At 38.1% G+C, this 14,939-nt stretch overlaps 2 protein-coding genes across 2 annotated transcripts; both read left to right on the top strand.

Annotated features, from left to right (window-relative positions):
* The first annotated feature begins 3,052 nt into the window (after positions 1-3,052).
* LOC121248026 (GABA transporter 1-like) lies at positions 3,053-7,337 on the top strand. The gene is made up of 7 exons (XM_041146374.1): positions 3,053-3,563; positions 4,481-4,603; positions 4,986-5,080; positions 5,203-5,389; positions 5,518-5,648; positions 5,955-6,170; positions 6,793-7,337. Exons 1-7 carry the CDS (start codon positions 3,347-3,349, stop codon positions 7,186-7,188), a joined length of 1,365 nt encoding a protein of 454 aa, XP_041002308.1. The 5' UTR covers positions 3,053-3,346; the 3' UTR covers positions 7,189-7,337.
* Positions 7,338-10,924: 3,587 nt separating this feature from the next.
* On the top strand, positions 10,925-12,060 carry LOC121251111 (PRA1 family protein F3-like). Its single transcript, XM_041150429.1, has one exon. The coding sequence runs from the start codon at positions 11,103-11,105 to the stop codon at positions 11,667-11,669; it is 567 nt and encodes a 188-aa protein (XP_041006363.1). The 5' UTR covers positions 10,925-11,102; the 3' UTR covers positions 11,670-12,060.
* The last annotated feature ends 2,879 nt before the right edge of the window (positions 12,061-14,939 follow it).

Genomic DNA, 14,939 nt, shown 5'->3' with positions numbered 1-14,939 from the left:
TCAAACTCAAACTCTTATTTTAGGTGGTCAGCTTGTCATTCATGCTACTACAATCAGGCAACCCACTTCATCAACTCCCTCTCGTAGGGATAGAGGGAACTTCCATCGTGGATGAAGAGGATGGGGGGCAAGCTGAGGTGGTCACTCTCAGAACCATAACTTCTTCTCCAATCGACCAGATAATTGCCCAGTGTGCCAAGTTTGTCAAAAACTTGGTCACACAGAACTATCTTGCTATCACCAGTTCAACCAAGCTTATCAAGCTCCGGCCCCTCCATCACTTGTAGCTCACTTCATGACATTGCCCTCTTTTATACCCTAGTCCAGTGCTTGGTTCCCTGACACTGCAGTAACAAATCACTTTACTGCAGATTTTTCCAACCTCAATTTGGACGCTACTACCTATCAGGGCTCCAATCAAGTCAGCACTGGTGATGGGCCAACTCTTCCTATCCAAAACATCGACATAGCTCAGTTGCATGCTCCTTCTGACAAATTTCTTCTTCGTAAACTCCTTCATGTCCCTTCTATTACTCACAATTTGCAATCTCTACATCAATTTTGTCTTGATAATTCGGTGTATTTTGAATTTCACTCTAATTGTTTCTTTGTAAAGGATTTGCATACCCGGGCAGCTCTTCTTCATGGCCACGTTAGGAATGGTCTTTACATTCTACCAACTGATGTCTCAGCCTCACACACTCTCTCTGTCTCCAGTTCCTCGCCTCAAGCGTTTGTCGGTGAACGCACCTCTCTTCAAATTTGGCACTCTCGTCTGGGCCACCCATCCCCTTGACCCGCTTCCTTCACCTTTCATCATTTACAGCTTCCAGTCACTGCCGATGCTGCTGCTCCTCTCTGTCCTACCTGCCTTCAAGCAAAGTCTCATGCCCTACCTCACCACTCCTCTCCATCTCCATCACAGTAGCCTTTTGCACTTTTGTTTCATGATGTTTGAGGGTCATCACATATGCTTTCCTCCTCTTATTGTTGATTTTATTTGTCTATTGTAGACAACTTTTCTAAATACAATTAGGTGTTTCCTCTTCAATCTAAATATGATGTTTCATCTATTTTTGTAGTTTTTTTATGATATGTTAGTAATTCATTCTCCTCTAATATTGTGTCAGTCTAATCTGACTGAAGTGGTGAATTTAGGTCACTTCATAAATTGTTTCAATCGGTTGGCATTACCCATCGTATAACTTGTCCTTATTCTCATGCCCAGAATGGTACTGTTAAACGATGACATCGTCATATAGTAGAGATTGGGCTTTCTCTTTTAACTCATGCCTCTGTTCCACATAAGTACTGGGTTGATGCATTTCATACTGCGGTTTTTCTTCTCAGTCGTATGCCCACGCCTATTCTCAATAATCTTTCTCCATTTCAGGATCTTTTTCACCATCCTCGTGATTATAACTTTTTTACGGACTTTTGGATATGCCTGTTGGCCCAATTTGTTACTTTTTAGGTTTTGTTTGGAACTATAAGTCATCTCAACTCATCTCAATTCATCATTACAACTTTTTTAAATCTCAATAGAAAATATAATAAACAATTCAACTTTCTCAAATCTCAAAATAATAATAATATTAAAAAATAATATTCTAATAATATTTTATTATCTCAACTCAACTCAACTCACTTTAACATCCAAACACAACCTTACTCGTTACAAATTGGACCTTTGATCTAAACTTTGTGTTTTCACGAGCTATAGCCCAGATCACAAAGGCTATTGTTGTCTACACCTACCCACGAGCCGAACCTATATTTTTTGTGATATTCAATTTTCTGCAACCTCTTTTCCCTTTGCTTCTCTGACCCACCATTTGCCCAAAAATACTTCTCCCTCTTTGGACCTTATTTTTCCTGGGCCTCTACCACTATCTCTGCCTTCTTGTTTTTTCTCCAACCCATCCCTTAATATGGCACCACCCCTCTCCCTTTCTCACTAGGCCCGTTCTCCCTCATGAGTCCTCTACCACGGTCCCACTCCCACTACTTCATTATCAAACCCAACTCCTTCCATTCCTTCGACTAGGTCATCTTCCTCAAATCCCTCTTTACCAGCGCCATACAACTTTGCCCCTCCCTTGTCCCCACTGCCTTCTCAGCCACCTCCCACTCATCCCATGGTCACTCGTTCTAAAGACAGTGTTCACTACCCTCTCCTTTGATCTAACGATACAATTTCATGGTCCCCTCCCAAGCCCTCCTTTGCCTTTTCAATCTATGCGCCTTCCTTCGTACCTGAAAAGCCCACCTCCTTCACTGAAACTTCCAAATATCCATAGTGGTGTGTGGCTATGGCCACTGAGCCAAGCTTTTCTTCAAAATCACACCTGGGATTTGATTCCCTTCTCTTCCACTCTCAATATTCTAGATTCCAAATTGGTGCTTAAGACCAAGCGTTGTGCCGATGGGATTCTTGAGCGTCGTATGGCGTGTCTTTTGACTAAAGGGTTTCATCAGCAAGTTGGTATTGACTTCACCAAAACCTTTAGCCCTGTCGTTAAATCTATCACTATCAGGCTTCTCATTTCCATTGCTATGTCATCTTATTGGTCGTTGCATCAACTGGATATTTAGAATGCCCTCCTACATGGTAATCTGGAGGAGGCTGTCTACATGCAACAACCCCCTGTGTTTACAAATCCAGACTACCCTACACATATCTGGAAGTTGCACAAATCTATCTATGGTCTCAAACAAGTCCTAGGACTTGGTTTTCTAAATTGAGTAATAAGCTCTTGTCTCTTGGATTTCATTGTTCTCGGTCACTCTTCTCTTTTTATTATCTGCACTTTCATTAATTTCATTTATGTGTTAATTTATGTTGATAATATTATAGTTACCGGCTCTAATTCATCTCTAATTTCTGATTTTATGGATGCTCTTTGTGCCTCATTTCCAGTCAAAGATCGCAGATCTTTACATTATTATTTGGGCATAGACGTCAGTCGAAATCCCCATAGTTTATTCATGTCTCATTCCAAGTACATCTTTGACTACCGGACAATCTAATAAAGACCGTCATCAATTCTCTGCACTTCCCAGAACTCGGGTGTAAACACGTTGACATGAATACATGGAATCATATTCATAGGAATGATAGTATTATTGGGACCAAACTTTATAGAGTTCTGAATTATGTCGTGGGATATTACGTAATCGTTTCGACTTTGCAAACTTCCCCACGGTTTATCTTCCCCGGCATGTTCACAAAACGAAAGGTCAAAAGAAAGAAAAGGAGTTTCATTTATGAATGGACGACTCTTACCCCTATTCTGTGGTTTGTGCCAGTTTCAACTGCAAAATTCTAACTAGCTGACCCGCTGCAATGTTCTCAGAGTATTCTTCTCAGCCACCAGTGAGTTCGCTACCGCCGTCACCAACAGCAGCAGCAGCAGAGAAACATGGAGAAGATAGTGTAGAAGAAGCAGGAGAGGTGGATGGAAGAGGGACGTGGGAGCACGCGGCTTTCCATGTCGCCACCACCACTCCTGCTGCTTACGCTCCCTTGCCCTTTGCTCTTGCCTCTCTCGGTTGGCCCCTCGGTCAGTTCTATTTGATTCCTCTGTTTATCACCTCCGTGTTTGGTAGCCCAGAAAACTTATTAAGCAATAGAAAATTGCTATACTCAACTGAATTGAATTCCTAAGAAGAAGAAGAAGAAGAAGAAGAATAGGAACAATAAAATTACTTCCTTTTAAGTAAGTAATTAGCGATAAAAGGAGAAATAATCGTGCTTGATGGCGTTGATTCAAAACAGACAAGGAAGCAACTTTTCAATAAATTATAAACCTCAATTTTGACTGTAGTTGCACCTCGGAGAAGACACTTCCAGCAGCACTCGAACCTTTGACAAAGTGCAGAGGGGAAATCGACCGAGGTATTCTTCAGCACCCAAAAGAGAACCTGCACAGAGAATTCTCTCAGCCCCATAATTCAACCAGAAACAAATCCCAAAAACCAGAGCACTCTTGGAAGGGTTGCTTACCCAAATACTCTATTTTCACTTGGCATGATCTTTACTTCTGTACTAACTACTGTTCTTCTTATTATTCATTTCTTAACTACTACGGATTTTTCTTTTAAAATTTTGGGCTGGCTCTAAGTGCCTCGTTGATTACCGTAGTTAGGGACGTGATTCCCTTCAAATGAATAGGAATCCAAAAGATCACTTTCCAATAGCCAATACGTGCACAACTGCCAAAATATTATCTACCCAGTTAGACCTGTAAGGGGAACCCGGATAACAGAAGCTGAATTCAGTTAAAGTTTTGATTTTTTTCTTTCTTTTTTCTAATTTGAGTCTCTTGCACTGGAAATTTAGATAAAGTTATGCTTTAAGTGATGGCCTTTTATTTTCTTCTCGTCTATATTTGGTGAGCGCTAATTTCTTTTTAATTGCATTTTTCCCTTAAATTGGCAGTACTTATTGTGGATATGTTTTTGCTACTCCTCCTTTCAGGTGTGAGTAGTTTAGTGAGTGGAACATTGGCAACTTGGTATTCTAGTCTTCTGATCGCATCGTTATGGAGATGGAATGGGAAGAAGCAAATTACGTACAGAAAACTTGCGGGGAGCATCTTTGGTTGGTATTAGCTCCTGAGTTATTTCAGTTTATGATTACAAGAACAATAGTGACAGCAGCCACAACAATAAGAAAGATAACCTTTACTTCATTATAATTGTTGATAGTAAAATGATGGATAGACATTTTTGTTTTGTTGGGTGCATTTCGGAACATCAGAACATCACAACTTGAAAGCCCAAATCGTCTTGTCAAACACCAGACCTTCTGTTTCCCCCTTTGGATAATGAATGAGAAATAGTTTGTTTTTAAGTCAGGCAATTATGAACTACAAATGCTCATAGACAACTAAAACTAAAGATCTTGTTGTCTATAACCTGAACTTAACTTCTCTATTTTAATTTTATGCTTACCTGACTCTGATATTTTCTTTTTTTCGAAGGATTCTGGGGTTATTACTCTATTGCATTTTTTCAGCAGGTGGCGTCTTTGGGCAACAACATTGCCATTCAAATTGCTGCTGGGAGCAGCCTTAAGGTTAGGAAATCATAAAATGATAAGAACAGTAATATATGTGTTTCTTTTTTCATTCTTCTTTCGTTTTCCAGTTTTTCTTTTTTGGGTTTGAGGTGGTGATTTTCTATTCCATCTTTATGCAGGCAGTTTATAAACACTTTAGCGAGGATGGTGCCTTAACCTTGCAGCATTTCATTATTTTCTTTGGAGCCTTTGAACTTGTTCTCTCTCAGCTTCCTGACATCCACTCATTGAGATGGGTAAATTCATTGTGCACTTTAAGCACGATTGGGTTTGCTGCTACAACCATTGGTGTGTCAATTTATAATGGTAGGCTTTGTGATATTTCTCTTTGCCTGCTCTCTTGACTTAAATCGATCTCTCCCTTCCAAAGTAGTCACTTCACAACTTCATCTCCAGTTTATGTTTTTAACTTTTCTTTTTTCATGTCCTTTTAGGAAAAAAGATTGACAGAAACACAGTAAGTTACAGTTTGCAAGGGAGCTCTTCTCTTAAGATCTTTAAAGCCTTTAATGCTCTTGGTGTAGTTGCCTTTTCCTTTGGAGATGCAATGCTTCCAGAAATACAAGTAATATATTTCCACAACAACTTACATCAACAAGTTAAATTTAATTTTTGTTTTTTTTGGGTTGATTTTTTCAATCTGCCAAAAGCCATGTTCTTTTCCTTTTTAATCTGTTAGTTAAATTCATCCCGTTCATAAGCTTAAGCTTTTAAGACAATTGGTGATTTAACATGATATACGAAAAGAAGTGAATTTAGTTATTTAGTTTATATTCTAACACTGTTTAAATTGATAACTGAAACCGAGTTTTGAAATTCATACGTTCTTAACAATGAATATGGTGACTACAAACAATCATTTGCTTGCCAGAACACTGTAAGAGAACCTGCAAGGAAGAATATGTATAAAGGTGTAACGGCAGCATACAGTATCATTATCGTGTCTTACTGGATATTAGCCTTCTGTGGATACTGGGCGTTTGGATCAGAAGTCCAGGCTTACATAGTATCTTCTTTAAGTGTTCCTGAATGGACAATTGTCATGGCCAATCTCTTTGCTGTGATTCAAATATCAGGATGCTATCAGGTACTCTTTGTAACATGTATTGAATAAACATCTGCACTTTCCTTCTCTTTTTTTGTGTGTTTATATTTCTCATTTTTTCAGGACAGATTTCTAGATTTCTTTTTAAAAACGTGTCATAATTTACCCATAAAATCTGTAGAAAATAATGTTCTGAAAACAATATTGCACTGTGACAACCAATATCAGTCTTACATAAATTCAAATTGTGAATACAGAAAATACCTGAAAAATAAAAGAACAGAGAAATTGGCCATATGAGTATTCAGATACATAATTTTAAACTTTCTCGGCATCAAACCAAGTTTTTGCAGTGTTAGGTTTTTTCCACTAGAATCTTCCCATTATTTTGTCATATATGTTTTTTGGACAGTGCTAGTCGGCTGCCCAACGGTAATACCACTAGTGCAATTTTTTTTTTCTTTCTTTCAAATACTTTTTAAACATTTTTTTAAAAAAATACACAAATTTACTAATAGTCACTTCCTTAATTATTAAATAAAATAAATTAAAAAAATACATAAGCGATCAAAATGAGGGGCAAAACCATAGGACAAGTTCACATTTTCCATGTTTTTTCTCTTATTACTTGAATGCCTCTTTGAACTAAATTGCTTCTTTTTAGATATATTGCAGGCCAACATATGCCTACTTTGAGGAAAGATTTCTGTCCAATAAAGCTAATAGAAATGTTCCTCTGAGAAAACACTTCCTCCGTCTTACATTCACTTCCATTTACATGGTTCTTATTACTCTTATTGCCTCGGCAATGCCCTTTTTTGGGGATTTTGTGTCCATCTGTGGGGCAATTGGGTTCACTCCACTGGACTTTGTCTTCCCTGCAATAGCATATCTGAAAGCGGGAAGAATGCCCAAGAACACCAAACTTCGCCATTCAGTGCAGCTCCTTAATATTGCAATAGCTACCTGGTTCTCAGCTGTTGCAGTGTTGGGTTGCATTGGTGCTGTTAAGTTCATCATAGAAGATATCAAGACGTACAAATTCTTTCATGATATGTAAGTACTGTTTATAATATATTTATTTTCCAACTGATATGCGAGTTTCCTCTTCATAGCTTACACTGCAGACTGAAGTTGAAACCATATCAAAATGCTTTAATTTCCAGTATGGCTAATGTGCGAATATAGCATCTACTTGTTCATTTCTAATGTGATGCATTGTTACATTGTAAATGTCAGTGCATTTTTGGTCCCAAGTTGGTGCAAACTTGCACCAACCAATGTAGCTCTCATGGTGTTTTCAAATGTTGCTGTGTCATTTTGTTTTTTTGTTTTTGGGATAGTCAATAAGCAATGCTCATGTCAATCCAACAGAGTCATGCAGGTTTGGCAAGTGAGATGAAACACAAAATTCTCATCCCATCTCACATTACAACTTTTTCAAATTATCACACAAAATATAATAAACAATTCAAACTCTTCAAATCTCAAAACAATAATAATATTAAAAAATAATATTTTAAACTTTCATCTAAAATAAAAAATTCTCATCTTACTAACCAAACCGAATTTATTTTTCGAGATTCCCACAATCACAATCTCAATGACTTTTCGATTTTTTTTAGTTTTATCATCTAATCTCTATACCAAATAATAGGATTTAACGAATCCTTCAAATTTCATGCCTGAAAATGCATATTTCACGTTCTTCATTTGTTCTCCTGTGCTTTCTTTTTTCCCCTTCATTGGTATGCTATGGTTTTATTGTTTTTGAGACCCGTGCCAAATGAAATGAATGTTATGGCTAAGACTCATTGTTTCTTAGTTTTTGGAATAGATTTGAGACTATTTTAGCCTTTTTTGCTGGCTACAAACTATAGTTGTTGGGTGGTGCTTGATTTTTGCACTATCACCTCCCATTTTCAAAGCAAAACAAGGCGAAAGAAAGCCTACTAATTATTGGAATGAGATTTGGTTGTAAGATGTTTTTGTTAAAAGTACCATATATATAACATTTTATCCATTTATGTAAATGTAATAATTTTGCATTATCTTTGAATCATCTCTTATTTTTATTAAAAAGAATTTAACAGTTTACGGATATTTTTTACTTGATCCTAGTGATAAGAGTCAATGAAGGTGTAGTGGTTGGCAATGGGTTTGTGTAGATAATCAGAGAAGGGAGAGAAGAAGATGAGGAAGAAGAATAAGAGGGGAAAGAAGATGGTGAGCCAGTCGTGGCCACGGGGTCTGTGAGGAGAAAGAGGAAGAGGATGAGAAGAGGAGATGAAAAGGAGAAAATGAGGAAAAGTGAAGAAGAATTGATGTTAGGTGCCGAGCGTGAAGGAGAGAGAAATTGCGTTGTACGACAGCCACAAAAAGATAAATGTTATAACCAAGGAATTTTATAAATGTTATAACCAAGAATTTTATAAGATTAAACTTATAAATTACGTACATCCTATTGTAAAATAAATCTATATATAATATAAAAGGGTGCTGTTACAACAACTGCTTGTGCATCCCGCTTTCGGTTCTCGCTTGACATGAATTGCCAGTTTTGCTTTTTGTTTTGTTTTGTTTTTTTTTTTAACATCATTTCAGAGCTGGCCCCTTCCCTCCCCCGACATATCTCGCCCCAACCATTTCAGAACTCACTCGCCCTTTGCAAAACCCCCCGAAACTCCTCCCCCAAACACCTTCTCGATAGATCCCGTTAGGCATCGGTGCCATTCCTGCCTCTCTGAACAGTTGTTCCTCCACTCTTTCTCACCACCTGGAAAAGAAACACCAAAAAATTCTTAAAGCTGTGCTCTTTTCCACTCAATGCATCATTATCATATATTCATGCAACAAAGATCACGAGCTGCTAATGGACTTTGCGAACTTCAATACACCCGAGAAAAATACAATTGTTGTACCCAACAGTGATGCAGAAGGAGAATAGTGCTAATTGCATTAAGGGTCTAGAAGAATGTTAAAGCAAGTTAGTCAATTATTATTGAAAAAATCTCATTTTTGATGTTGATATAAAAGTTAATATTTCCAAATCCAAAGCTCTAATCGCATCAAAATCGTGCAGAAAATCGACATAACTGATCGGCCATTTTCAACTTCATAAAGGACATAGCCTACATGACAGTCTTCAGCTTTGCTCTTGATGTCGAACCACTTCTTGACCAATATCCTGGGCCATGAAAGCTTTACCAACTAATACAGAGTTAGCAATCTCATTACCCAGAAAAATGAGAGAAGCGTATGGATTGAGAGATGGCATTTCTTAAACCTTAATTCGAACTCCCATCTCTCATTGTTACACAAACTTCATACGACAATCAAGATTTACAGAAGCTAATTTCATTGTCACACAAACTTTATACGGCAATCAAGATTTACAGAAGCTAATTTCAATTTGTTCTTCGACTGTACAAAGAAATCTCACAGTGGAAAAATGAACCAAGACCATATAGAAAAATCAAATCTCACGAAAAAAAAAGAAAAAAAAAAAAAGCGAAATGCCCTATATCCCCCCCCCCCCCCCCCCCCCCTTCCCCCTCCCCCTCCTCCTCCTCCTCCTCTTCCTTCTCTAGAATGAATTGAAATATAAGAGAAAAAAAATCGATTTAATCCCAAAACAACGGGAAAAACTAACTGAGTTGCAAGAGCATAATTGAACGAATCGGCAGGTAATACATTCTGTTTCCTCAAGTAATGGAGAGAAGGAAACAATTGATGGAACAAAAAAAATCTCAATTTCTCAGCATTTTATCTTCTGGGCTTCCAAACATTTAGGTAAAACCCAAGAATATTGAGAAAGAAGAGTTTTCGTTTCAGTTCCTATTTTCATGATTAAGTTGAGAGAAAACAGAAGAATTTGAAAGGGAAATGAAGAAAGGGAGAGTGGGATGCCATGTTTTAATCCATTCTGCACGCCACTGGGATGCCACATCAAGCGGGATGGACAAGCAGTGGGTCTAGCATTATTCAATATAAAATTACATTAATTTATGAATTTACTTTTATAAAATCTGTTTGTTACTCACCTTTCCTACACAAATAATTACGAAGATTAGATTTTAGAAAATGATAAGATTACTACTTTACTACTACATATTTTCTCCTATTTTTGTATTTGATTTTTTTTTAATTTTTAATTTTACTTAATGGTTAAGGAAGTGACTATTAGTAAAATTATATATTTTTTAATTTTTTCTTAATGTGATTAAGGATGTTTAAAAAATATTTAAAAAATAATAAATAAATAAATAAACTATAAATAATAAATAAATAATAAAAAAATAGTAACTATATCACTATCCTTATACTTTTTTTCCTTTTACACTATGAATTGGTCAAATTCCACCCACCTGGTCATTCGCCATAAAACAAATGGGCAACCTGCCCGCATGAGGCGGGAGGATAGCCCACCAGGCGCACCATGGAGGTGGAGTCGGATGGGCCGGATGCCCAGCAGCCCTAAATTGATATAATTGTTTACTAATTTAATTTGTAAAAAAATTTAAAAATTTTAATTCAATATATATTTGAGTTTTGCTAAGGTCATCGAAAAAATGACTTGAATAATTCACCGAATAGTGCATTTTATTTTATTTATTATTATTTTTTTATGTATTTTTTAATTATTATAAATATTTTTATAAAAAATTAAAAAATTTATAACATCATTAAGAAATACTTTTATAATGATATCATTAATTAAAAAAAAAAAGACCACATTCCGAATACTTTTTAAATCCCGAAATCGGAACCAAAGCATTTCTGGATATATTTTGTTGGTTGCCGACACCCTTCCTTTTTCACGGGCCAATCCGATTCGAAAGTATGGATAAATTACCGGGGACCACGAGACGACGTCGTTCATTGCTTCTCTCTTTTTTTTTTTTTGATTGGGGACTGATTGAATCTGTCTGAAACTGTGAACGAATTTGATTGTTGTTAGGGTTTCCCTCTGCAATGTATTCACAATCGCCTCCATACTCTGGCGTATTCCGCTCCACTTCCTCCGCCACTCGCTCTTCGTTTCACTCGCAACGTCCATGGCGGGAGCTTGTCGAACCCTTCTCATCCTTCACGCGCCCATACGCGATCGGCGAAGCTTTCCTCCGTATCAAGCGAAACCTCAGCCACTTCCGCGTCAACTACACGCTCATCGTCCTCCTCGTCCTCTTCCTCAGTCTCTTATGGCATCCGGTCTCTATGATCGTCTTCCTCATCGTCTTCGCCGCCTGGTGCTACCTCTATTTCCTCCGCGACGAACCTCTCGTCGTCCTCAATCGCCAGGTCGACGACCGCGTCATTCTGGCCTCTCTAGCACTCGTCACGATCGTCGCTCTGGTGCTCACCGAAGTGTGGTTGAACGTGTTGGTCTCACTCCTGGTTGGGGCCGCCATCGTCTTTATACACGCTACGTTTCGTGGCACGGAGGACTTGTATTACGACGACGAGCGAGAGGCCGCAGAAGGAGGTCTCTTATCTGTCGTGGGGGGTATCCCCACGCGCGCTGGGTTCAGCCGCGTGTAGCATCATCCCTCACGCGCCGAAAACGCAATATCGCATTACTTGATTAGGCTTCGGGCAAAGAAATCTGGTTAGAACAGCATTGATTTCTCCTTCCTTAAAAAGTTCCAAACCGATTTCATTTTTCTTCTTTCGTGTTGGTTATAGTCTGATTCTGAAATGGTTTTCGTTTTTAGAATTTTCATTCCGTCGATATGGATGTAAATGTTATAGCATGAATCGACGTTATATAGGTTTTGTTTATTGTTACTGCTTTGCCATGCGAGGGAGCTGTTGATGGGGATGAGGCAAAATTTGGGTATTCTTGTTCTAAAGCTTTCACCTTGATGATTGTGGAATTATGGAATTTACAAGTACAAATGCGATGAAAATTGTATCGTGATTCTTTCATATATATATAAAAAAAAAAGAGGATCTTTCGGCCCGCCCTTTTTATGTCAATTATATGAATGTGATTAGAGTCATTAGACTCTTGACGTTGAAAGATGAATTTCATTGCAATAGCAAGCAAGGCGGTAGCAATAGCATTGGACTCTTTAAATTTATTTTTAAAATTTGATAAAAAGTATATATTTTTCATAAATATAAAATCTTTCTAGCTATAATCTTATACTGAATTAACTATTAGATTAATTAAAATAATAATATAATATTATTTTTTAACAATAACTTTTTTAATTTTTTCTTTCATATCATTAATTGTCTTCAATAATAACAATTAGTATTGAGGCGAATGAGGCATCGAAATTTTTATTTAAAAAAAAAATGAATTAAATCATAATTTGGCTTATGTGACTTCTGCTAATCAATTCACAAAATGATAAACTCCTCAGTTCGAGGGTGAGAAAATCTTCAGGAGATAAAGAAGAAGAAAACTGAATTTGATAGATGATTTTGCGTACGTTCTACATCAGGTTTCTCCTCCATATGCAGGAGATTCTAACAAACTTGGACATAAGAGTAATTTTAAATAAAGGAAATAACTGTAACTAATAGCACTTTTACTACATTATTGAAAAAGTAAAATAAAGGCTGCGTCTTTAGTCTCCACGTGGTCTTCTGGACTATTCTATCAACTTAACCCTAGCTTTAATCCCATCTGTTCCTCTGATCAATGGTTCTCATTACGCCATAACTTTGTCTTCTTCGTACGTCTACCAGCACAAGTGAGACTCCTCCACGATCTGGCTTGTAACAAAACCCTCCTGTTTTAGAACACCTTGCCCACAAGGTGTGGGTAGATGTGTTTCAACTGGTGGAAACTCTCCCAAGTAGCATCTACATCGCTTTGTCCGTGCCAACAAACCAACACCTCAGTCAACGGCAAGGATCCCTTCTTCCAAATGCGCCGATCCAACACGAATTCATGCTCCGGTTTCAACACCCCTTGAGCATCGACTGGTGGAAGGGTGGGGATCGGGGTCAAGTTGCTGCGAATCTTTTTTTTAGCAAAGAGACATGAAACACTTGGTGTATTTGGGAAGTTATGGGCAACTCCAAGCGATATGCTACAGTACCAACACAATTGAGGATCTGGAAGGGGCTGTAAAAGCGAGGAGACAACTTCATATTCTTCCGTTGGGCCAACGTTTGCTATCTATAAGGCTGTAATCGAACATAAACCCATTCTCCAACCTTGAAAGATCACTCCTTTCGCCTTAGATCTGAGTAATGCTTCATTTTTGCTTGTGCCTTTTGTAGGTTTTGGCACAACAACTGAGAGATTTGCTCCCGGGAACGAAGGCTCGAGTCGACGGCTTCCACATCAGACACACCAGGCAGGTAACGGATCAACTTGGCATGGGGATAGCTGTAGAGGGCTTCGAAGGGGGTCAAGTGTGTTGATGCATGGATGGAAGCGTTGTACCACCACTCGGCTAGTGGTAACCATATGACCCAATCCCTAGGTCTATCGCCTGTAAAATAGCATAGGTAGTTCTCAAGGGTCTTATTTACGGCTTCGGATTGACCATTACTCTGGGGGTGGTAAGCCGTGGAAAAAGCTAGTTGTACCCCTTGTTGTTGAAGTAACTCCCCCCCAAAACTTACTAGTGAAAGGTCGGTCCCGATTTGAGATGATGGTATTGGGCATACCATGAAGCTTAAATACATACTTCATAAAAAGTTGGGCTAAGGTTAGGGCTGTATAAGGATGGCTGAGGGGAATAAAATAGCTGAACTTTGTCAAATTGTCCACAATCACCCATAGACAATTGAACCCCTTAGAAGGCAGAAGACCTTCAATAAAATCCATAGTGATGCTAATCCATGGTTGGGAAGGTATCGGTAGTGGCTGTAAAAGACCCCCTGGAAGTGTATTCTCATTCTTGACACCTTAGCACACATCATAGCTCCTAATGTACTCCTTCACCTCAGCTTTTAACCCAGGCCTAAAGAACTCTCTTCACACGTGATGGAGAGTTTTATCAAACCCCGAGTGACCCCCAGTGGGACTGCTGTGTAGTAATCAGTGTTTTTAATTTCGTACCGTACAGGTCGATACGGCAGAAATTTTCTGTACCAGCCTAGTGGCCGGTACAGGTATCATAGGTGTTTCGTACCGGCCAAAATACCAGCCGTATCGGCCTATATTTCGGCCTGTACCTGCCGATATTTCTGCCTTAATTTTTTTTTTCATTTTTTCATATATATATATAATTTATTCATATATAGACTATTATTTTGGAATATAATTTATATATATAATTTATTCATATATCAACTATCCCGAAACAGTACACGAAACGATACTGGTACCGAAATATTTCGTTCCAGTGCCTTGACCGTTACGACATCCGATACGGTATTCAAAATATTGGTAGGAATTCCAGCAGCTGCAACTTGAAAGATTTATGATTAGTAATATAGAGCCTCTGTTTATAGTAAAGTAACCCATCCTGACAGGTGTATTTAGGCCTTAACTCCTGGTTTTTACACTTCTGTACCATTGCTTGTACTGCCGTGTCCTCAACATACAGCTTCCTCAATTCATCAAATAACTCCAGCTTTAGTACTAAAATCATAGTAAGCATTAGAGTGACAAGACCTTCATCCTCATGCAGCCGAAATAGCGCATCAACAACTTTATTGTCTTTGCCTTGCTTGTATTCTACTAGGAAATCGTAGCCTAGAAGCTTGGACACCCATCTTTGTTGCATTGGAGTACCCACCTTCTGATCTAGTAAAAATTTCAGACTTTGATGGTTTGTTTTAACTGTGAACTGAGACCCCAATAGGTAATGTCGCCATTTTTGCATAGCTAAAACCAAAGTC

This window comes from Juglans microcarpa x Juglans regia, chromosome 2D (assembly GCF_004785595.1).
Source record: "Juglans microcarpa x Juglans regia isolate MS1-56 chromosome 2D, Jm3101_v1.0, whole genome shotgun sequence".
Lineage (NCBI taxonomy): Eukaryota > Viridiplantae > Streptophyta > Magnoliopsida > Fagales > Juglandaceae > Juglans > Juglans microcarpa x Juglans regia.
Note: the sequence above shows the minus strand (reverse complement) of the source record. Positions and strands in the feature narration are given on the sequence as shown.